The 23111-nt window shown below is 57.8% G+C and overlaps 2 protein-coding genes across 3 annotated transcripts; one reads left to right on the forward strand and one right to left on the reverse strand.

Moving 5' to 3' along the window:
- The first annotated feature begins 889 nt into the window (after window positions 1–889).
- On the forward strand, window positions 890–11205 carry ITPKA (inositol-trisphosphate 3-kinase A). The gene is made up of 7 exons (XM_008016960.3): window positions 890–2093; window positions 9092–9188; window positions 9264–9480; window positions 9625–9829; window positions 10047–10148; window positions 10424–10495; window positions 10598–11205. Exons 1-7 carry the CDS (start codon window positions 1605–1607, stop codon window positions 10799–10801), a joined length of 1386 nt encoding a protein of 461 aa, XP_008015151.1. The 5' UTR covers window positions 890–1604; the 3' UTR covers window positions 10802–11205.
- A 98-nt stretch (window positions 11206–11303) lies between these two features.
- On the reverse strand, window positions 11304–21449 carry LTK (leukocyte receptor tyrosine kinase). Of its 2 annotated transcripts, XM_073012062.1 has the most exons (20): window positions 21359–21449; window positions 20672–20809; window positions 20402–20573; window positions 19826–19976; window positions 19527–19673; window positions 19147–19303; window positions 18888–19070; window positions 16709–16807; window positions 15738–15890; window positions 15231–15326; window positions 14764–14959; window positions 13559–13649; window positions 13358–13422; window positions 13046–13175; window positions 12855–12952; window positions 12619–12711; window positions 12419–12520; window positions 12157–12291; window positions 11993–12083; window positions 11304–11900 (listed from the first exon to the last, which is right to left on the reverse strand). In XM_073012062.1, exons 1-20 carry the CDS (start codon window positions 21399–21401, stop codon window positions 11652–11654), a joined length of 2589 nt encoding a protein of 862 aa, XP_072868163.1. In that variant the 5' UTR covers window positions 21402–21449; the 3' UTR covers window positions 11304–11651. The 2 variants fall into 2 exon arrangements, with proteins under 2 accessions (XP_072868163.1, XP_072868164.1); XM_073012063.1 differs by lacking the exons at window positions 13559–13649; window positions 18888–19070 and having other exon boundaries at window positions 14764–14843.
- Window positions 21450–23111: the final 1662 nt, after the last annotated feature.

Here is a 23111-nt window from a genome sequence, read left to right on the forward strand (position 1 = left end):
GGTGGTGGAGTGTGGTGGTCATCTCAGCTCACCGCAGCCTCGACCTCCTAGGCTTAAGTGAACCTTCCACTTCAGCCTCCCACCGAGTAGCTGGGACTACAGGTGCATGGCACCACACCTGGCTAATATTGTGTATTTTTAGTAGAGATAGGGTTTTGCCATGTTGCCCAGGCTGGTCTCGAACTCCTGGGTTCAAGCAATCTGCCTGCCTTGCCCTCCCAAAGCGCTGGGGTTACAAGCGTGAGCCACTAAGCTTTGCCGAAGATTCCCATGTTCCCACTGAACTTCCTTTTTCCTTCTCCTGGGTCATTCCTGAGCCCTGGCTGAGGGGAGAGAAGGGAAGGATAGCCCCTCCTGTGGCCGTCTCAGCATCCAAGGCAATCCTTCTGGGACTGCTCTGTCCCCAGGGCCCCAGCCATTCCCAGGCACTGAGTGCCTGAGGGGGGACCCTCACTCCTCTGGCACTATGGGAAGATAGGAAAACAGTGACTTCTCCTCAAAGCAGCCTCCCCGGTCAGCTGATTACCAACATGGGAAGTAGCCGAAGATCCACATGGGATGACGCTGATAAGCACTTTGTAGTGTCTGAAACTCTTAAACATCAGTGCTGTCTTCCTACTTTTACAGACACAACTCTGTGGGTTGGGTGAGGTTTTCTTAAATGTACAAATGCAGAAATATACGGAGGGGGTAAAGGGACTGCCTAAAAATCACATCTAGAGTATGGTGTACCTGATTTCAAATCTTTTATTTTACTCTCGCGGCAACGGGAGAATCCGCAGTCAAGGGAAGTGAAATAACTTGCTGAACGCCGCACGGCGGACTCCAAGCCCCGAGCTCCTAGAGGAGAGGAGGAGGAAGGCGGGCTCAGCTCCCGACACCCAGCAGCGGGGGAGATGCAGTCCGGGACTCGGCTGAGCCACGGGGACAGATCCAGGCCCCGCCCCCTGACCTTGTTCTCTGCCCGCCGGGAAGTGGGGAGCTTGCGGGGAGCAGCCTCAGCTCGTCCCTGGGGCAGAGTCTCCACTTGGGTGCACGCCCTGGGGTGGGGCTTATTTGGGAGGCTGGTGGCCTTGAACTCTGTTCAGGAGCTTGGGCCGGAGAAAGGCCCCGGAGACTTGAAGCCCTTGTCCGGGAGGGATGAAACACGCAAAGGAACCCGGGGAACGGGGTAGGGGACCAAGAGCAGGACCAGCTCCTCCTGCGCGGGGACAGGGCCAGTGGAGCGGCCTGGAGCAATCCCTCCCAGCCGCGAAGCCCGGGAAGGCTGCGAGGCCCCGGCGCGGAGCGGCCCCTCCCACCTCCCCGAGGGCGGGCGGAGCAAAGCCTCGGGGCCCGGGCCCAGGTTTTGTGCCTGCGGAGGCTGGACTTCCCCGCCACCCCGAGGAGCCACCGCGGGCCTTCTGTGCCTGGCAGGGTCCCTGGGAGGCCCGCGCTTTCTCTGAAAGTGAAAGGAGTGGGCGGGGGGCGCGGCCGAGGCGGGGCGCGGGCGGGCAGCGGCGCAGGCTCCGCCCCGGGGCCGTCTTCAGCCGGGGGCGCCGAGCCGCTCCAGTCCCCGGCGCGCCGCGGGCTGGTGGGCTCAGCGGCGGCGCCGGCACTGGGAAATGACCCTGCCCGGGGGCCCAACGGGCATGGCGCGGCCGGGGGGCGCGAGGCCCTGCAGCCCGGGGCTGGACCGGGCCCCGCGCCGGAGTGTCGGGGAGCTGCGCCTGCTCTTCGAGGCGCGCTGTGCGGCGGTCGCTGCGGCCGCCGCCGCGGGGGAGCCCCGGGCTCGCGGGGCCAAGCGGCGTGGGGGACAGGTCCCCAACGGGCTTCCGCGGGCTCCCCCGGCCCGGGTGATCCCTCAGCTGACCGTGACAGCCGAGGAGCCCGACGTGCCCCCGACCAGCCCTGGGCCGCCCGAGCGGGAGAGGGACTGCCTCCCGGCAGCGGGCTCTTCGCACCTGCAGCAGCCGCGCCGCCTTTCCACCTCGTCGGTCTCCTCCACTGGCTCCTCGTCGCTGCTCGAGGACTCGGAGGACGACCTGCTGAGCGACAGTGAGAGCCGGAGCCGCGGCAACGTGCAGCTGGAAGCGGGCGAGGACGTGGGTCAGGTACGGGCCGCGGGGGCGGGGCCAGCGCCGGGCGCGGGGGCTGCGCGGGGGACCCAGCTCGGAGCTCCCGGAGGACCCGCTCCTGTCCATGCTCCCTCCCGCGGAAGGTCCTGTTCTCGCGGTTTAGGAGGAATCTGGGGGTCAGAGGGAGGCGCCTGGCCGACCTCTCGCCTGGGCAACTTTCATTCCGGCTCCGCCGGCGGGTCGTGGCGCTGGCCCTGGGGCGTCTAAGAAGCGGGGCGAGGAGCAGGCGACCCGCCGCGGGGACTGGGCGAAGCGCGGGTAGCGGACCTTGTTGGCTGTGGGGTAGGACGTGAGGGATCGGAGGGGCTGAGCCTTGCCGGCTGAACCCTCGGAAGGAGAGGGGCGAAGGAGCGTTTCCCTCACTCCCCGCCCCCCTCTCTAGTGCCGTGGCCCCACCCCCGCCGTTGCCACGGTTTCCCTCTCCTGAGTGGGAGTGGAGCGGCGCTCCAGGCTCTGCTCGGGAGCCGCTGCCGTCTGCTCCCAGCGCCCGCACGAGGCGTGGACGCAGGGGAGGGAGGGGCGTAGGCCTGGGAGCTCTGGCTGGGAGCGGAACGCAGCCCACCCGGTGCGAGCCCTGCCTCCCATCCTCCCGGCTCGCCGCTCCTGAGCGCTGCAGAGAGGGACGGTAAACTGAGGCTGCAAGGGGGCGGGATCAGCCTGCTAGTCTCTGCCTCTGATAGCCTGGGTGTTCTGGGACCAGGTCTGACCCTCGGAAAACACAGCCCCGGGCACTGTTAAGTGGTTCCTGACGCCCGCCACTAGGGATGTGCGGCTCCCGGGACACCCTCCTTGTTCCCCTCGTTTTAACCACGGCCAAATACCTTGAATAACTGTCCGTGGTCAGCGCGCAGGACTTGCTTTAGATCCACGTTAGGCAAGTGTCCCTGAGGCCGAGGAAGAGGCGAGGGGCGCCCCTGGCCTTGGGCGTCTGGGGCCTGCCCAGAAGGCCGGGTCGGGTCGGCTCGGCAGGGCGGGGAGAGCTGTGGCCGCGCGCCTGCTCCGCCGCACACTCGATGGGACAAGGCGGGGAAGCTGTGGCGACTTGCAGGGGTTCACAAGCCCGGAGGGCAATGGGGTTTGTCAGTGATACCAGAAGGGAAAAGCCTCACAGATCAGGAACCCCGCCGCCAGGTGCTGGGTGCGCCGGGCTCGGTTACGAGCCCTGCCGCTTCCCCTTCTCCCGCGGTGGTCAGGGCAGCCCCGAACCCAGGATCGTTTCTGGGGTAACCCTTGCCTAGGTCAGGGGGCGGATGCCGGGGCTTCGCAGGATGGTGGAGTGTGGGGAAAAGCCTGAGCAGCAGCTCCGGGGGCGCGGCCCCCGCCGAAGTTCTGACACCTCAGAGGCGGCGCAGGCGAAAGGGCGCGAAGCGCGGGCGCGTCCCGTTTCCCTCTTCCGCCCGCAGGGACTCGGCGAAGTGCCTGGGAGAGGGAGTGTGCTAGGAGGAGGTCCCGCAGCCCATGCCTGGGTGTAGGAGAGACCGCCCTGGCTGAGGTCAAGCCTCGAGGACCTGGGCGACCCCGCCGCCCCCGAGCCGTCCGGAGTCGGTGCAAATCGCCGCTGAGGGCCTTTCCAGCTCCAAGGCTGCGGCTTCCAGGCCTTCCCCACCCCTAGGCCCGCCGGGGCCTCGCCGAAGGCAAACAGCCACAGCAGCAGCAGATAAGCCAGGGGCTGTTGACAGAGGCTGCCTGCGCCGTGTGGAAGGGCCCAGGGCGGACTTTGCCTCGCGGCGGGTCCCAGAGCCGCACAGCGCGCCCGCCCAGGCCAATTTAGGGCTTTCCCAGGCAGGAAGCAAGGCAGGTCCGGCTGACCATGAAGGATGCACCTGGGCCGGACTCTAGGACTCCTGGCTTACCAGCCCCTTAACGCGCGGCCCATGCAGGCCGAAGCCCAGGAAGGTTCTGCCTGCCTGCCTGCCTGCCTCTGCCTGGGGCATACGTAGTCCCCTTCACCTCCTAGGAGCTCTCTCCAGCCTGCCCAGAGCAGGGGAATTGAGACTGGGCAGCCTCACTCTGGCAGAGGAAAAAGTCATGGGCAGGCTTTTCCTAACCAGCCAGGGGAGAAGTTGGAGGCCCACCCCCAAGGTCAGCTTCATGATTCTAAGGCCTTGCCTGCCTCCTCAAACAATTGTGGGGTGTTGCTGGAGGAAAAGAGAGGGTGTTTGGCTCCTGTTCATCTGGTTTTCTTCTTGCTGTGCTCCAGGATAGGTAAGGAGACCTGGATGCCATCCCCTCCTGGACTCAGAATTCCCACACATCACTTTCCACTAATTATAGAGCAGAATTTAGGTTAACAGACTTCCTTTTTAAAAAGCTAATGCCCATGGGAAGGTGAAGTCGTGGCTCACTTATACCTTAGTGCAAATCGTTTTATAAATTTAAACTGATTGCTCTCCCCACCACCACGACCACAGGGAGTGCTAGTTTGATAGGGCAATTGGAACATGGGGAGGGTGTTGGGCTGGTAGAGAGCTTCCACCAGAGCCTGGATGACTGGAGGCAGGGAGCAAGGGTGAGTGCCGAAGACAGAGCATTCACTCATCTGCCGGTCTGCTCCGGCGTCAGCAGGTGTCTTCAAGGCTTCCAAATAGAGCTTAGACAAAGGAGGGTCTGAGGCTAGTAACCAGCTAAGCCCTGCCCAGAGAGAGGTGCTCCCTGTTCAGCCCTAGGAGTAAGGAATTATCAGAGGGCCCTCTTGTGACTTCATTAAAGTCTCTCCCACAGTCAGCAATCCTAGCCTTTGCCTCAAGATACCCAGGTAGCCTCTGGCTGTGTGTTGGTCTCCCAGAGAGGGCACCTTCGTGGAGGGAGGCCCGAGCCAGAGGATGTTCAAGCGCCTCCAGGTGTCAAGCAATTCTACTGCCTTAGCCTCCCAAGTAGCTGGGATTACAGGTGCCTACCACCACACTGGCTAAGTTTTGTATTTTTAAGAGAGATGGGGTTTCACCATGTTGGCCAGGCTGCTCTTGAACTCCTGACCTCAAGTGATCCATCCGACTTGGCCTCCCAAAGTGCTGAGACTACAGGTGTGAGCCATTGCGCCTGGCCTTAGATTCATTTTTAAAAGCGTGATGTTCTCTGGGGGAGGTATCTCCCTAAGATGGAAGGTGGCAGTGAGTTGAGTTCCATGACACTTGCACAACTCCTGCCATGCTTGGCCATACCCATTACTGGCAGGGGGGCTAAATCTGTCATAGCAACCTCAGGTGGTGGAACGGAGGGCTCAGATGAGATAATGGGTATGAAAATTTTTTGTAGGCTGGGAGCAGTGGCTCACACTTGCAATCCCAGCATGTTGGGAATCCAAGGCAGGAGGATCACTTCAACCCAGGAGTTCGAGGCCAGCCTGGGCAACATGGCAAAATCCTGTCTCTATTAAAAAAAAAAAAAAAAAAAAAAAAAAAAAAATGGCATGGTGGCTCACACCTGCAATCCCAGCACTTTAGGAGGCCATGGTGGGTGGATCACTTGAGGCCAGGAGTTTGAGACCAGCCTGGCCAACATGATGAAATGCTGTCTCTACTAAAAATACAAAAATTAGCCAGGCGTGGTGGTGCACGCCTGTAATCCCAGCTACTCAGGAGGCTGAGGCAGGAGAATCGCTTGAACCTGAAAGACAGAGGTTGCAGTGAGCTGTGATCACACCACTCAAATACATACATACATACATACATACATACATACATACAAAAATACAAAAAATCAACCAGGCATGGTGACTCACACCTGTAGTCCCAGCTACTGTGGAGGCTGAGGTAGGAGGATCACCTGAACTCTGGAAGTCCAGGATGCAGTGAGCTGTGATCACACCACTGGACTCCAGCCTGAGCAATGGGAGTGAGACCTTGTCTCAAAAAAAAAAAAAAAAGTATTTTGTAACCTGCTAGCTAGGACCAGCCTTAGTTGCTGCTGCTCTTGACTCTTATGAAATGCAGAAAACCAAGGTCAAGAGAGTAGGTGATGATGCCATTTTACCCCTGCTTGGGAGCAGGTCCATCAATCAAATGGTACTGCCCAGGTTTTCAGACACACATCAAATCTTCTACCAGGCCCACCTTCCAGCCCTCCTCACTGCTTCTGCACAGCTCTAAAAGGATGGTGCATTTCCCTCACCCTGCCTAACCCAAGGCAAGTTTCCTCTTCACTACATCCGTTCTGGTCCCACTATCCCCCAAATTCTTCTAGCAGGTCCTTACAGCCATTAAATTCATTCTTTTGGATAAAGGCAAAGGTGACCATCCAGTAGAGAGGGCCCCCAGGCAGGTCTCAGTGTTCCCCAGAAGTCAAAACTCAGACTGCCTTAATGCTGCACCTCACTTCACCACATACAAAGCACTTTCTCATGCCATATCCCATTTAACCCCCAAAGGGAGGCAGGATGGTAGCTTCCTGCTGGGGATACTTTGGAACCTGCTGGGGCAATTGAAACATGGGGAGGGAGGAGGGGCTGATAGAGAGCTTCAGCCAGAGATTTGGAGGCTGGAGCAGGGCGTGAGGGGATGTAACTCCCCTTGATTTCCTTCTGTAAAATGGGAATAATACCACTTCATGCACTTGCTATGCATGTGCATTCGTTATGGCTCTCAAACTGAGTGTGGGAGAAGGGGGTACAGGATGGTGCTGCTGAATATACATGGCACATATATCATCTTCTTGGAATTTTACTTGAGGGTTTGGAGGTGGTGAGTTTTATAATAAAACTTGGATTTATTATGCAGCAGAATGCAAACCTGCTGTGTATTTAAAGATTTCAAAAGGAGTTTGAAAGTGATGTCATGCTTCTAGTGGGCTGCTTCTGGCTACACCCCCAGATCCCTGGGGACTGGGCACGTGATCACACCCTAGTGTACCATGTAAGGGCTTCAGTAGGAAAGTGGGAGCAATGCTGCCTGATGAAAGATGAGAAAGTGCCTGACATGCAATAGGCAGGCAGCATTTGATGGTTCATGTTACGGCAGCAGCTATGTCCTCCCAGGGGAAACAGGCCCACACAGATGGCAGTATTTGGTTGGGTTCACTCGGATGGAAGGTGACACAGCCATGAATGCAACCAACTACTGACTCCCCCACCCAGTGCTCTGTCATAACCTCCATTTCCTCCCCATGGGAAAGGGCTTTATGGTCAGCAGCCCTCCTCTACTTAGGCCACCCCCTCAATTCTCCCTCTCTCTCTTAGAACTCCCTCTTGTCAGGGAGGTATATTCCTGTGGGGGCATAACATGTGTAACTGTGCTAAAAGGCAAGCGCCTCTGGGGGGAGGCAGCAGACGCAGCTGACATGAGCCACCCTGTGCACTTCAGAGAGGACACAGGGCTGCTGAGTTGTGGGTGGGACAAGGAGAGGTCCAGAGGATGGGATGCTCTCAGGATTAGCTGGAGGCTAGAAAAGATAAGGGACACACCAAAAAAAAAAAAAAAAAAAACCCTCCATCTCCTTCCCAGGTTTGTCTAAGTTGACAGGCCCTCAGGTTTGTACCTTATTTTATTTTATTTTATTTTATTTTATTTTATTTTATTTTATTTTATTTTATTTTTGAGATGGAGTCTCAGGCTAGAGTGCAGTGGCTCGATCTCGACTCACTGCAACCTCCGCCTCCGGGTTCAAGCAATTCTCCTGCCTCAGCCTCCCGAGTAGCTGGGACCAGGCACACGCCACCACGTCCGGCTAATTTTTGTATTTTTAGTAGAGACAGGGTTTCACCATGTTGGCTAGGATGGTCTTGATCTCTTGACCTCGTGATCCAACCACTTCGATTTCCCAAAGTGCTGGGATTACAGGCGTGAGCCATCACACCCAGCCCTGCACTTTATTTTCATGGCTTAAAATTTCTGGGTCCAGATCAAAACCAAGGGTGCCCTGGGCCTTGCCAGCTAATGAGTGCATGGAATCCAGGGATAGCAAGAGAGGCTTGGAGAGCCCCAGCCTGTTCTTTCTCCAGGCCCTGCCAGGCTGGCCTCCCTGCCCTGGGCCTGTGTACAGGTTTGTTTCTGTGTATGTCTGTCTCCCCCTAAATGAGAGGAACCAAGGTCCCAAGTGAAGGAATCAGTGATTGAGATTTGTTCAGCTTCTGCCTCATATCATGGAATGGGATGGGGGAGCTGGGCGCCTGTCATGCTCAAGACTTATTTACTACTCACAGCAACCCAGTAAGGATAGTTATTGCCTCATTTTATAGATCCTTTTCTTACGGGTGCACAGAGGCTTGTTTCTTGGGTCCTGGAATCTTTTGAGGCATTGGTAGTAATAAAAATTTGGGGGGCTGGGTGCGGTAGCTCATGCCTGTAATCCCAGCACTTTGAGAGGCCAAAGTGGGTGGATCACCTGAGGTCAGGAGTTGGAGACCAGCCAGACCAATGTGGTGAAACCCTGTCTCTACTAAAAAAGTAGCTGGGCGTGGTGGTGTGCACCTGTAGTCTCAGCTACTCGGGAGGCTGAAACAAGAGAACCGCTTGAACCCTGGAGGTAGAGGTTGCAGTGAGGCGAGATCGCACCACTGCACTCCAGCCTGGGCGACAGAGCAAGACTCCATCTGGGGGGAAAAAAAAAAAATTGCCCCTACTCTAGACCTACTTAGAATTTCCCTGCGGTAGGCCTGATAATCTGCAATTTTTAACAAGGGTGACCATCAGGTAATTCCAATGCTCACAACAGTTCAAACACCTCAACAGAGCATTTTCGTAACTTGCCCACGCGTTCTTCAGTGGCAGAGCTGGAGCGCAAACCGGGGGCTTCAGATGCTAAGTCCAGGCTCTTGACAGCTCATTGGAGACGCTGGAATCACCTTCACTGCGCCTGTATCAGCGCCCGCCACACAGGCGCACAATAAACCTTCCCAGAGTGAATGAATGAATGAATGACTCATCCAGCCCCAGCTGCTTCCGGTGGGTCGGGGGCGTGGTGAGACCCTGTTTCAGTGGAGGGAGGGCTTATGCATTGCCGAGACACCGATTTGCAGACTTTGACCCTGTCGCTTTCAGAAAAGCCACTGGCAGAAGATCCGAACCATGGTCAATCTGCCGGTCATAAGCCCTTTCAAGAAGCGCTACGCCTGGGTGCAGCTGGCAGGGCACACAGGTGAGCCGCGGGGCGGGTGGGCAGGTGCCCGCGACGGGAAGGGGCTGGGCGGCGCTGACGGATGCAGGTCCACAGGGAGTTTTAAGGCGGCGGGCACCAGCGGGCTGATCCTGAAGCGCTGCTCGGAGCCAGAGCGCTACTGCCTGGTGAGGCTGATGGCTGACGCGCTGCGCGGCTGCGTGCCTGCCTTCCACGGCGTGGTGGAGCATGACGGCGAAAGCTACCTGCAGCTGCAGGACCTACTAGATGGCTTCGACGGGCCCTGTGTGCTCGACTGCAAAATGGGCGTCAGGTATGCGTGCCCTGCCAGGTTGGTTGGGGGATCAAGTGGGGGTCCGGGGCTGGGACAACTGCTTGAGGGGGGCCCGGGGCGAGAGCTCGAAGGGGTCTCCGTGTGCGCCCCCTTATGCCCTGGCCGCTGCCCGCGCCCCCACAGGACTTACCTAGAGGAGGAGCTGACCAAGGCCCGTGAGCGGCCCAAGCTACGGAAGGACATGTACAAGAAGATGCTGGCGGTGGACCCTGAAGCGCCCACTGAGGAGGAGCACGCGCAGCGCGCAGTCACCAAGCCACGCTACATGCAGTGGCGGGAAGGCATCAGCTCCAGCACCACGCTCGGCTTCCGCATCGAGGGCATCAAGGTGGGGCAGGCGCGCTTCGACTGGCACCGCCCCAGCCCCACTGCGCCCTGTCTTTCCCGATCTGTTGGCGCCCACCTCCCCCACTCCCGCCCTGCCTGCCCCTCCACCCTCTCCCACCGCCTCGCAGTCCCCTGCAACTGGGAGGTATCACTGCCCTAGGCTGTCCTCTTCCCCACTGGCGGGCCTGGGGCCCCTGACACTCCTGTCCCACCTCCAGAAAGCGGACGGTTCCTGCAGCACCGACTTCAAGACTACGCGAAGCCGGGAGCAGGTGCTTCGCGTCTTTGAAGAGTTTGTGCAAGGAGACGAGGAAGTGCTGGTGAGAGCGGGATCCCAACCCTGAGGTGTTAGGGAGCCTGAAACCAGGGACTGCCCCTGTCATCTGGCCCAGTGCCCTCAGCTGTGTCCCCACCGTGGCCTTCACCACACTGGGTCGCAACTGCTCTACACTCCTTCCCTTCTGGGCCACGCCGGACGGGGTTCCTGGGTCTTCCTCACAGCGGCATTTGCCAAGCCCAGCCTGGGTCCCGGCTCCTTATCGTTAGCAGGGGCTCACTTTAAAATTTGCCCTCCTCTCCCACCCACCCTCTGCAGAGGCGGTATCTGAACCGCCTGCAGCAGATCCGGGACACCCTGGAGGTCTCTGAGTTCTTCAGGAGGCACGAGGTAAGCCGTGGCCGCCTGGGTGCCTGGCCGCGAGGGCTAGGGCGGGAACCCGGCGGGGGCGTGTCTGGGCAGGGCCGCGGCCTGACCATGCGGGGCTCGCAGGTGATCGGCAGCTCGCTCCTCTTTGTGCACGATCACTGCCATCGCGCCGGCGTGTGGCTCATCGACTTCGGCAAGACCACGCCCCTCCCCGATGGCCAGATCCTGGACCACCGGCGGCCCTGGGAGGAGGGCAATCGCGAGGACGGCTATTTGCTGGGGCTGGACAATCTCATTGGCATCCTGGCCAGCCTGGCTGAGAGATGAGGCTGGACTCCTGTCCCCGTGGGCCACCGCCCTGACATGTGGACCTGCAGCTTTGTCCCCACCGTGCATGCCGGCTTGAGACTGGAGCCCCGCGGTGCAGGGCAGTTCACCGGGTCCGGCAGGGCCAGGTGCCAACCACTAAGGGGGGGCACTGCCAATGCCAGGGGTTTCACCCACCCCGGGCCCCAGCGTTCCCAGAGCCGAATGACACTAACTTATAGGAGGGGAGGGGGCAAAGGGCTTCTTCCTCAAGCCAGCTTTTCTGAGGAGGCTCTGCCCTCTCCAGAGGGGCCAGACCGTGGATTTTATTTAGCAAGCCTAGACCTTCTGGTCTAACCTCTCACACTACGATGGACTCCCCTTCCTAATAAAACTCAAAGACAAGATGCAGCTTCCTGTGCCTCAGCCCTCTGCCCCTCCCTCCTCTGGTGCTGTCTGCCCCTCCCTCCTCTGGTGCCGTCTTCCTGTATCCCTGGCACCCACTCAGATCGCTGGAAGATAAGAAGCGCTTTTTATTAGAAGCATCTGCAGGGTGGGGTTCTGCCCAGATGAAGGATGCCCATAGTAGGACGGCAATCCAGTGCTCCCCATGGACACCTGGGGTGTGTGTAAGGTGGCCTCTGGCCCAAAGATCAAAAGCTGGAAGTGGCTGGGCCTTTCCCTGGGAGGCCTGGGCTGGTTTCCAGCATGGCAAGTGCAGTGCTGCCAGGCCAGCTCCGAGACAGGCCCAGACACAGAGCACAGACTGCAGGGAACAGGGGCCGCTGGCATAACAGGACACCCAGGAGCCTGAGGAGTACAGGGAGGGACCCTCAGTGCCTCAGTCCTCACCCTCAGGGCTCCTTGGGGCTCAGGAGCGATAGGTGGGATTCCAGAGGTTCTGAGGTTGGAGGCCCCTGGATTTGAGGGGCCTGAGGCCAGAGGAAAGCCAGGGGCCAAGAGGGCTACCTCCCCAACTTTTCAACTTCCCTGGACTCAGTTCCTGGGGCTGTGGGGGTCTTAGGCACGCCAAAGATCTGTTCCCCAGCCCAGAAGCCCCTTCCTCCTCTGGGGTGGGCCCCAGCTCCATTGGCAGGGGTGAATTCAGCACATCAGGGTCCTGTAATGGAAGAGTCAGGCAGCACGGGGCATAGAGTTTTCTGGCCCACAAGACCCACAAGACCAGGATGTCAGATTAGGTCAGGGGCACACCTGAGTGCAGTACTGAAGACGCTCCAAGATGCTGGCAAAGCTGGGGCGGAGCTCAGGCTCGTGCTGCCAACACTGGGTCATGATGCGGTACCTGGGGAGAGGCAGGAGTTCATGCCCACCCATGGCTCTGAAGGACCTCCCTTCCCAGGCAGCACTCAACTCACACAGGCCCTGGGCAGCCCCTAGGAGGGTCCATCCGGCCCCCTGCAACGACGAAGTCCAGCACCTCCTGGTTGGTGCGCCCAGGATAGGGCATGTAGCCCAGTGAGAAGATCTCCCAGAGAAGCACCCCAAAAGACCTGCATCACAAGTAGGGGAACCAAGTGAGACCCGTCAGGTGCAGCCTCCCCTCACATGAGGTGGCTGGAAAGGACAGGATTAGCCTCAGTGGAGGGGAACAGAGGAGAAGGGGAAGGGTATTATCACCAGGAATCTGTCTTGGATGTGAAGATGCCCTCCAGGAAGGCCTCTGGGGGCATCCACTTGACTGGGAGCAAGGCCCGGTCCCCCCTGCGGTAATAACTGGCCCTACAGGAGGGAGGAGGTGAATGATGAGTTGTTTACCACCAAGGTGCAGGCAAAACCCCCTTGGAGCAAGAGCCTTCCCACCTCCCCAAGTTCCGCACCGGTAGATATCTCGTGCCATCCCGAAGTCCCCAATCTTGGCCACACGGCTGGGCCCAGTGCAGCTCAGCAGGCAGTTCCGCGCAGCAATATCCCTACAGAGTAGGCAAAAAAAATCACTGCCAGAATTCAGAAGTTCTTGCTCTTCCTGATCTATTTCCTTAAAAGCTGTGTGGAAGGGCTGTTCCTTGGGGAGGGAGTGGGGATGGGGGTCCCCTGAGCCAGAACTGCTCCTAACCTGTGGATGAAGTGATTTTCCTCCAGGTAGTGGCAGCCCTGGGCTATGTCCTGGGCCAGTTGCAGCAGATCCCGCATGACCAGAGGTGATGGCTGGTCCTGGGTCAGGCAGAGGGACATCAGTCCATGCAGGTCTCAGACACATGGACAGGGTCTTTAGAGGGGCCTGGGGGGCTGAGACAAGGGTCTCACCAGGTGTGGACGACTGTGCCTCAGGAAACTCTTCATGTCCCCTCCAGACATCAGTTCCAGCAGAATGAGGCGAGGGGCGGCCCTGAGGCTGAGCCCCACACACCGCACAATGTTCTGATGGCTAAACTTGCTGAGTGGGGTGGTGGACATACCCCGTCACCAGCAGGGAGATGGAAACTATGTTCTAGGCTCCACAAAGCTGGAAAGGCCCTCTGTGTCCCCTGACTTGCTACCTCAGCCTCAGGGTGAAGAGAAGTTGTTCCTGAGCCTTCCCTTCCCGCCTTCCAGCCCTGCCCCTGGTCCCGCATGCACCTGATGATGAGTGCCTCCATGAGGAAATCCAGCTCATCCTGAGGAGAGCAGAGTTCTGGCAGGGTCTGGGGAGGAAAAGGGCACAGTTTCTGAGTTGCCCTGGACACATCGGGAGGGGGGTTAACCCTAGCTGTGGTCATTGTCCTTCCCTTCAGGGTGTTCCACTCTTCTACCCCCAGCCAGAAGTCCCAAGCCTCTCACCTTGATAGCCACCTGCAGGGGACTGGAGTCCCCAGGAAGGCCAATTACCAGTCCCTCATACACCTCCCCAAAGGCACCATGGCCCAGGGCTCTGCAGGAAGACAGGTTGGAAGGGAGTGGGCAGGCAGCCTGGAGAAGAGTCCTAGAGAGTCTAGTATCCCCTTTACCTCCCCTGCCCCTGCCATATGCCCAGCTGACCCTATATAGACTCTCTCCATACCATGGCATGTCCCCAAGTAGAAGCCCTGCAAGGGTGATGCTGACTGGCATAGAGCCAGGGCAAAAGAGAGGGCAGGTGCGGGTCAGAGTCAAGGTGAGAGCGCATGATGAGGACTTCCCTGGTGTCCCTGCAGATGCCCTGGGAGGGAGGCGATCCCTGGGCTCCAAGAGTCATATTCTCTCTCTTTTTTTTTTTTTTTTTTAAAAGACAAAGTCTCACTCTGTCACCCAGACTGGAGTGCAATGGTGCAGTCTCGGGTCACTACAACCTCTGCCTCCTGGGTTCCAGTGATTCTCCTGCCTCAGCCTCCTGAGTAGCTGGGATTACAGGCACGTGCCACCACGCCTGGCTAATTTTTGTGTTTTTAGTAGAGACAGGGTTTCACTATGTTGGCCAGGCTGATCTCGAACTCATGACCTCAGGTGATCCGCCTGCCTTGGCCTCCCAAAGTGCTGAGATTACAGGTGCGAGATCATATTTTTTTTTATTGAGACAGAGTCTCACTCTGTCACCCTGGCTGGAGTGCAATGGTGCGATCTCGGCTCACCACAGCTCACCACAACCTCCGCCTCCCGGGTTAAGGCGACTCTCTTGCCTCAGCCTCCCACGTAGCTGGGATTACAGGCATGCACCACCCCGCCCAGCTAATTTTGTATTTTTAGTAGAGATGGGGTTTCTCCATGTTGGTCAGGCTGGTCTCAAACCCCCGACCTCAGGTGACCTGCCCGCCTCGACCTCCCAAAGTGTTGGGATTATAGGCGTGAGCCACCACGCCCAGCTACGAGATCATATTCTAAGAACTGGGACGGAGAGGTGACTTTGAGCAAGTTCCTTGCCCTTCTGGAGCTTCTCACGGCCTCCCTCTCCCGTACGCAAGGGATGTGGGCCAGATTTTTTGTGGGATTTATAATTCACTACAGCAGGGAGAGAATCAGAGGTGGGGATTCAGACTGCATAGGTTCTCAGGAGGAGGCAGAAGACTCACCTGAGCAGAGTAACATTGGCTGGGGAAACCTCGGTGACACCTGGGGGCAGAGGCCAGGACTGGGCCGGGCCAAGCCCCACCTGGCAATAATAGGGATTGGGGGCCGTCCTGATGGCAGAGGTTCGAAGCTTGCTCAGCTCAAGCTCAGGGCTCGGCAGCCTCGTCTCCCGCAGGCCCTGCCACTTCTTCTGCTTCACTGGGGGTGGGGAGAATAACGGCACACCCTCTGCCTGCCCATCAGGTCTCCCTCCCCCACCTGCCCAGGACACCCCTCCAGGTGCTCATTCTGGTAAACGTTTTCCCCAGGCCTCCCCAGCTCCCTCCTATCTTAGAGTCCCACAGGAGTCTACCACTGCTCTGCTGCGGTGAGTGGCCGTGAAGTCAGCCCTGGGACCCCACAGAAGCCCACCCCAGCTCATTGGAGAGGAGCAGCCTTGAATCAGCTGTGCCTGCTAGATGCTTCGTACCCAGAATCAGGACCCCACACACCATAAAGAGGCTCAGTGTTGAGGTTGCCACCACAGCCACCATCAGAACCAGAGGGCCTGGGGGGTTGGGCAGGTCTAGGGAGAAAGAGAGACACCTCCAGTGGGAAGGTCTTCTCTGTTCCTCTACCCTCAAGTTTTACCCACGCTTCAAGACTCAGCTCAAGTGTTAATTTTTCCATGTAGCCTTCCCCCATTATCCTGGGCAAAAGCAACCTCTCCCTCTTGAACACCCCTAAGGCACTTTATACCTCCCACAACAATCGTCACTTGAGATATACATTTACATAGCTATATCTAAACAGCCTCCCACACTGGACGACATGCCTCTGAAAGGCACTGTGCACCCATGAATCTCCAGTCCCCTGCCCAGCACCCACCACAGGGCCTGGCACGCAGCAAATCTCTATACCATCTTTCCCAGTGGCCTACTGCTCCTCCCAGTCTGTGACCCCAGGAGTCCAGACCTTGGGCAAAGGTAGGACATACCCATGCAGGTGACGTTATCCACAGCTAGCTCCATGCCTTCTGGGCACAGGCACTCAGCCAACTGGAGCTCTGCCTGCCATTGGCAGTCTTTGAAAGGGCAGTGACTGCAGTTGAGGTGCCTTCGGATTTCTACCTCTCCGTGGTTCTCGGTGACTGTGAGTAAAAGAACTGATATGGTATGATGTGGTGGGGCTGGGGCTGGGATATATTAAATACATGCCTTTGGCTGGGTATGGTGGCACACGCCTACAATCACTGCACTTTGGGAGGCCGAGGTGGGCGGATCACCAGAGGTCGGGAGTTCAAGACCAGCCTGGCCAACCCCGCCTCTGCTAAAAATACAAAAATTAGCCGGGTGTGGTGGCGCATGCCTGCAATCCCAGCTACTCCAGAGATTGAGGCTGCAGAATCACTTGAACCTGGGAGGCGGAGGTTGCAGCGACCCAAGCTCGCACCACTGCACTCCAGCCTGGGTGATAGAGTGAGACTCTGTCTCAAAAATAAAAATAAATAAATAAATAAATAAATAAATAAATAAATACATGCCTTTGCCAGCCACATGGTTAATTCTTGTCTAGGACTTTAGAGCAAAGAGCAGCACCAAGCTTACAAGGGCGGTGAGAGAAGCTGGGGGACTTTCGTCAAGCCTGCACACTCCCAGGTATTTGAAGTGAATTCATAGCAAGGGGGTACTTGACAAGCACGCAGCATGCCCTGCATTGGCATCCAGCACAACTGACAGCCCACTTTTCTTTTTTTTTAAGACAGAGTTTTGCTCTTATCGCCCAGGCTGGAGTGCAATGGCATGATGACAGCCCACTTTTCAAATGACCCTGTGCTATGCAAGAATCCTGTGCTGTGAAAGAAAGGTTATTCACGGTGCAGATGGCTCTTCAGTGCAGTGCAGGAGTGGGCTCAGGGATTGAGGAAGAAGTCCAGGCCAGGCTGAGAGGTGGGGTTGGGGCCAATACCTGCCAGAGGCTGCAGATAGAGCTCGCTGCTGGGGTGTATGAAGGATACTCCATCTTCCCCATCAGCCCAGAGGTTGTCAGTCTCTGAAGCATCACCCCCTGGAAGTGGAGAGTGATGGAGGGTTTGACTGCAAAAATGGGGGATGGGGGAGAAGCTGGAATCTCCCAGTGGAAATCCCACTGTGGCCTTCTCTTCTCCAGCATCATGATGCAAGTGCTGCCTGTTCACAAGTGGGAGTAAAGGAGGTGAGGAGGGGTAATCAGCTGGAGACTGAAGGCCTAGCTCAGGCTGGCTGTGACGCTTGACGCCTCCTGCCTGCCTGAACCCCTCCTGTCCCATGTCCTCACAGTCCCTTTCTGTGGGAATATAGATGATGTGCGTACGTATGAACAGAACAGCCCGGACAGGCACAAAGGCATTTACACTAGTCATTTCCAGACTTGAGGACTGATCAAAACACAGATGACTGGGACTATCCCCTAGAATTTCTGATTCAGTGTGTTAGAGAAGGGCTGAGAATTCGCATTTCTTTTTAAAAATTAATTTTTAATGAAAAATAAAAATTCAGGGCCAGGTGCAGTGGCTCATGCCTGTAATCCCAGCACTTTGGGAGGCTGACAGGGGCGGATCATGAGGTCAGGAGACCAAGACCAGCCTGACCAACATGGTGAAACCCCATCTCTACTAAAAATACAAAAATTAGCCAGGCATGGTGGTGCATGCCTGTAATCCCAGCTACTCAGGAGGTTGAGGCAGGAGAATTGCTTGAACCCAGGAGGCAGAGGTTGCAGTGAGCCAAGACTGTACCACTGCACTCCAGCCTGGGTGACAGAGCCAGACTCCATCTCAAAAAAAAAAATTCATATATTTATTGTATACAACATGATGTTTTGAAATATGTAAACATTGTGCAATGGCTAATTCAAACCAATATATGCACTACTTCACATACTTATTTTCTGTGGTAAAACACCTATAATCTACTCTCTTACTAATTTTCTTTTCCTTTTTTTTTTTTTTTTTCGAGACAGAGTCTTGCTCTGTCACCCAGGCTGGAGTCCAGTGGCGCAATCTTGGCTCACTGCAACCTCCACCTCCCAGGCTCAAGTGAGTTTCCTGTCTCAGCCTCCTGAATAGCTGGGACTACAGACATACGCCACCATGCCCGGCTAATTTTTGTATTTTTAGTACAGACAGGGGTTTCACCATATTGGCCAGGCAGGTCTCGAACTCCTGACCTAAAGATTCACCCGCCTCCGCCTCCCAAAGTGTTGGGATTACAGGTGTGAGCCACCGCACCCGGCCTCTCTTAGCAATTTTCAAGAATACATCATCATTAACTACAGCCACCATGTAGTACAGTAGATTCTGGGAGGTATTCCTCCTATCTAACTGCCATTTTGCATTTTTTTTGACCAGCATCTCCCTAACCTTCCCCCAACTCCCAGGATAATTTGCATTTTTTGTTTGTTTGTTTGTTTGTTTGTTAAATTTTTGAGACAGAATTTCCCTCTTGTCGCCCAGGCTGAAGTGCAATGGAGTTCTCAGCTCACTGCAACTTCTGCCTCCCAGGTTCAAGTGATTCTCCTGCCTCAGCCTCCAGAGTAGCTGGGATTACAGGCTCCCGCCACCATGCCGGGCTAATTTTTGTATTTTTAGTAGAGACAGGGTTTCACCAGGTTGGCCAGACTGGTCTTGAGCTGGTGACCTCAGGTGATCCACCTGCCTTGGCCTCCCAGAGTGCTGGGATTACAGGCGTGAGCCACCAGACCCAGCCGATAATTTGCATTTCGAACAATTTAGGTTGTGTGGATATTACTGGTTCCTGGACCACACTTTGAGGACCACTGACTTAATCCAGTCCTGCCTTTCTGCCCTCCTGCTCAGCTTGCTCACTTGGCCAGCTCTAAATTCTGTCGACTGCTACAGAACAAGGCAGGGACCTGCTGTGATGGGAAATATCCTGGATTGAATGGAAATATAGGGAGTCTTGTCTGCATGTTGATTTGCAATGTATTTGACCTCCTTTTCTAAGAGCTCCTGCTTTGCCTGGAGCTGCTGAGAAGGGCTTAATGCCTCTCCCACACCTATCCTCCTGAGGGCTCCGGTCTGTACTGAGTTTCTAACATCACCTCACCCTCGGGCCTGCTCGGGTGCCCTCTCCAACGGTGCACCTACCCCGATAGCCGCCGCCGCCTCCGCCCGCAGTGCAGGCCCCGCCGCCGCCCCCGAAGCCGCCGGCCGCGGCCCAACCAAGGGTCGCCCAAGCCTCTGAGCAGCCCTGGCCGCCCTCCGCCCCCTCCTGCAGTGAGCGGCCGGCCTGCGGAGAGGGAGCCCGCGACGTCCAGCCGCCCCCACCACCTGCAGAATGACAGCAGGAAGGTTGGCAGCCACACGGGGAGCACACCCGCCTCTCCCCACGGCCCCGCGCCCTCACCTGCCGCCCCGCCTCTCCCGCCGCTTCCGGGCGCCTCCGAGCGGTTCTCCAGTTTCTCGGGGGCGGCCTGAGTCCGGCCTCGGTACCGCGGCCTCAGGTAGGCCCGACCGCCGCCTCCGGCCGCCACCAGCAGCGGTTCCAGCTCTCCCGCGCGCACCTGTGGGACCAGCGGCGTGTTCCAGGACGCGCCCTCCAGCCGTCCAGGGGCACTGCAACTGGGCGAGGGCTCCCGCCCCGGAGGCCTGGATAAGGGCAGGGGCCCCCAGCTCAGCCCAGCTCAGGGATAGGGGGACCCCAACGGACGGACGGAGCGAGGGTGCGTGCGCGCCCCTGGGGAGAGGATTAGGACCCCCATGCTGAGCGCTGAAGGGAGCACGTACCCGGAAAACGTAGGTGGCGCCCCCGCCACCCCCGCCACCTCCCGCCCAGCGCCGCGACCCTGGGACCTCTTCGCTCCCGTCCATCGCCGCGTGCTCTTCAACGGCTCGAGACTCCCCGAGGCAGACGAGCTGGCTCTCCGGGCTACCCTGTGGGCAGCGGGGGCGGGAATCGGCGGGGCCCGGGAGCCTCCCCTCGCTGTTATGGCGACCCGGCACCGAGGAAAGCACGCTCCCCAGGCCCCCAGGCAGCCCTCGCCCCGCGGCGCCAGCGCCGCCCCATCCCCACTGGCTGCGCTCACTCCGGGACAGGCGTCCTCTCCCTGCTGCCCCACCAGGATGTACAGCGACTCCCCGAGACCGAGGGAGAAGATTGCTGAGACGAAGACGCCATGCGCCCGCGACAGGTGGTTCTTGGCGCCTTTGCCGCCCGCGGCTCCGTAGGCTGAGATCCTGCGGGGAGCGGTCGGTGAGTCCCCGGCCCTCGGTGCTAACAGAAGTTGGCAACAGAGGAGGCTCCAGAATTATTTTTTATCTGAGGGACTTGGAGGCTGCAATCGACTCTGACGGGATGGGAAGGGCAGGTTTGCACACCAAAAGTTCAGATATTACACTTATTTTAGGAGGGTTCGTGGAAATGTGGGGAGGCTCAAGTACCCCTTGGCGCCGCCCTGGTTGGGGGCCTTCCGCTCGGTGTAAGAGGGTCCGGGTCAGGGCTAACTCGGTGGCAACTACTGCCACCTTGAAGGGCACTCAAGGTGGACCTCTCTGCGGAATACTCCGAGACACAAGGCGGTGCGCAAGTGGCCTTCGTTCCCCTGACGGTGAAACCTCCAACTAGCAGGTCACTGCCCACCCTACCCCCTCCCCGCACTTACAGATACTGGCCAGGGCCCGGCACGCGCCACAGCTGCACTCCTCGCAGCTGCCCGGCGGCCCCCACGGTCACCACCACGCTGGTCCCCGCGTAGGCCCCATCACATTGTGTCTGTGTGGGCCCATGCCGGCCGCTGGCCCCGCAGGTAGAAAACAGCCAGGACCCCTCGGTGCCTGAGAGCAAGGAGTGAGGCAAGGGTCGTCGAGCCCCTGGCTGGGCCAGAGGGGTCTGGTGTGGTGAGCGGAAGAGGAAGGAGGCGCCTAAAGCTCACCCGGAGAATTCAGCTGGGAGGCTGGCTCCAAGACGCTAGGCGGGGCGCTGACTTTCGGGTCCCGGGGACTTGCCAGCGGCAGGGGCGAGGACGGCTGAAAAGGCTCCTGGGACCCCGGGCTAGAGCAGAGAATGGCGCCTGAAAGGTGTTGGGAGAGGCGCAGGACTTTAAGGCGGGTGGAAATAGGAAATAAAAGAAAGAGAGAACCCCGCAACAGCTGCCCTTGCGGTCGCGGCCACACCCCTCACCCTGCCCAGCCCCCCCCCCCCCAGCCTGGAAGCCACTACCCGACTCCGGTCGCCGAAGCCCCGCGGGTGCTCGCTGATAGCTCTACCAGTTTCTCTTCTCGACCGCCCTTCCCAGAGAATAACTTAGGGGCTGCACTGAATTTGGTCCTGCAGCCTCTCCAATACTCTCCTCGACTTAGATTGGTTGCCCCGCCCCAAGGCAGTGCTGAGACCCCAAAGAATGTTCCTCTTTCCCAAGCTGCATGATCCAGACTCTGGGATTCGCACTACTTGGCGCTTCTCCGCCCGCACTCCAGAAGCGCGGACCGGAGAAATGTGGTTGTGAGAGTTCGAGGCCTCTGGAGGAACCACCGACACCTGGCCTGTTGCGACCGGCCACCCACAAGCCTAGGAAGGTGCCTTTGGCTGGACGGTCCCCTGACCGCCAGACAGCACTTACCCACAGCTCCGAACCACACCAGCAGCCGGCCCCAGCGTCCCATCCCTGTTAGGTCTACCCGGCAACAACAGCCCTTGCGGTCGTGGCCACACCCCTGTCAACCTGAAGTTGACAGCTCACTTGGCCACCGCAGCCCTGGCCGCCACTTACAGGGGTGTGCTGCGGCTGGCGAGACACTCCCCGGACCTAAAGGCGGCCTGGCCACGCCCACCTCAGACCCCAGGACGCCAGAGGAGGAAAGGGAGGGGCGTGTGGGCAGCGAGGTCCCTACGCTTCCGGGAGGAGTCTTAAGGAGTCCCCACCCAGGGGCTCTAGTCTCTGGCCGTCAGATGTGCCGCAGCGTGCTGGGAGCTGGGGTAGGTTTGAGGCCGGAGAGGAGGTGCCCCACTCTTAAAGCGGGAGCCACACCTCGGACACCAGGTGGGGGCTTCCAGGTTCCTGAGGACAGGAGCAGCGGAGTGTGCACTTCATTTGTGGTAGTGGTGGTGGTGGGTGTGTGGCACGCGTCACCACACGTGGGAAGTACTCTCTAAACTGCCCCAAGTAAGGCCTCATCACCTGCCATTACTTGTGCCTTTCAGTGGTGCCTTTGTGACTGCAAGGCTGAACCTCCCTGCTACCCCCAGAAACCTGGATCTGTGTTTGCCTAATGTAATTCCGTTGCCCGTGTTACCCCTGTGCACAGCTTCTCACTGTGATGGGGTAAAAGACTGGACCAGACGTTAGAAGATCTGAGTGCTTTTAGTAGCACCGAAGGACGATAGATGATAGGTAGACAGATCGATGGATCGATTGATCTTGAGCACTAGTACTAGCACCTCTGGTAAATGGGTGATGTAGCACAGGCCACAATTGCTCTGAGAGTTTCCCCACCACCTGCAAAATCATATGAAGGGAAATTGCTCTGTAAGCTACAAGGTACCCTACAAATGTGGGAGCCACTCCCTTCAGGTAGTTTTGTGTCTTGAGTCTTCAATCATTTGCTTAAAATTCTAACTTGAGGGCCGGGCGCAGTGGCTCATGCCTATATCCTAGCACTTTGGGAGGCCGAGGCAGGCAGATCACCTGAGGTCAGAAGTTCGAGACTAGATAGACCAACATGGCAAAACCCCATCTCTACTAAAAATACAAAATTAGCCAGGTGTGGTAGTGCACGCCTGTAATCCCAGCTACTCGGGAGGCTGAGGCAGAGAATTGCTTGAACCCGGAAGGCAGAGGTTGCAGTGAGCCGAGATTGCACCACTGCACTCCAGCCTGGGGGACACAGTGAGACTCCGTCTCAAAAAAACAAACAAAAAACAAAAAAAACTCCTGGTGCCGGGCGCGGTGGCTCAAGCCTGTAATCCCAGCACTTTGGGAGGCGGAGACGGGTGGATCACGAGGTCGGAGATCGAGACCATCCTGGCTAACACGGTGAAACCCCGTCTCTACTAAATATTACAAAAAACTAGCCGGGCGAGGTGGCGGGTGCCTGTAGTCCCAGCTACTCGGGAGGCTGAGGCAGGAGAATGGCGTGAACCCGGGAGGCGGAGCTTGCAGTGAGCCGAGATCTGGCCACTGCACTCCAGCCTGGGCAACAGAGCAAGACTCCGTCTCAAAAACAAAACAAAACAAAAAAAACCCAAAAAACTCCTGGTGTCTATTCCCTAGTTATCACTATGAGATCACAGAATTTACCTTGCAAGACCTCTTTAAGCCACTGCTCTTCAAATTGTGGTTGTGTAGTTGGTTCTGAATATCAGCATCAGTATCA

The sequence above is a fragment of the Chlorocebus sabaeus genome, chromosome 26 (genome assembly GCF_047675955.1).
Source record: "Chlorocebus sabaeus isolate Y175 chromosome 26, mChlSab1.0.hap1, whole genome shotgun sequence".
Taxonomy (NCBI): domain Eukaryota; kingdom Metazoa; phylum Chordata; class Mammalia; order Primates; family Cercopithecidae; genus Chlorocebus; species Chlorocebus sabaeus.

Coding starts and splice junctions, on each gene's coding strand:
- LTK (XM_073012062.1), bottom strand. CDS start 21,401: ATGGGACGCTGGGGCCGGCTGCTGGTGTGGTTCGGAGCTGTGG. Junction 16,808..18,887: donor AGGCGGCGGCGGCTATCGGG/GTAGGTGCACCG, acceptor CTCCACTTCCAG/GGGGTGATGCTTCAGAGACT. Junction 13,650..14,763: donor GCCAATGTTACTCTGCTCAG/GTGAGTCTTCTG, acceptor GTCTTCCTGCAG/AGCCCTGGGCCATGGTGCCT.
- ITPKA (XM_008016960.3), top strand. CDS start 1,605: ATGACCCTGCCCGGGGGCCCAACGGGCATGGCGCGGCCGGGGGGCGCG. Junction 9,481..9,624: donor GACTGCAAAATGGGCGTCAG/GTATGCGTGCCC, acceptor GCGCCCCCACAG/GACTTACCTAGAGGAGGAGC. Junction 9,830..10,046: donor TCCGCATCGAGGGCATCAAG/GTGGGGCAGGCG, acceptor TCCCACCTCCAG/AAAGCGGACGGTTCCTGCAG.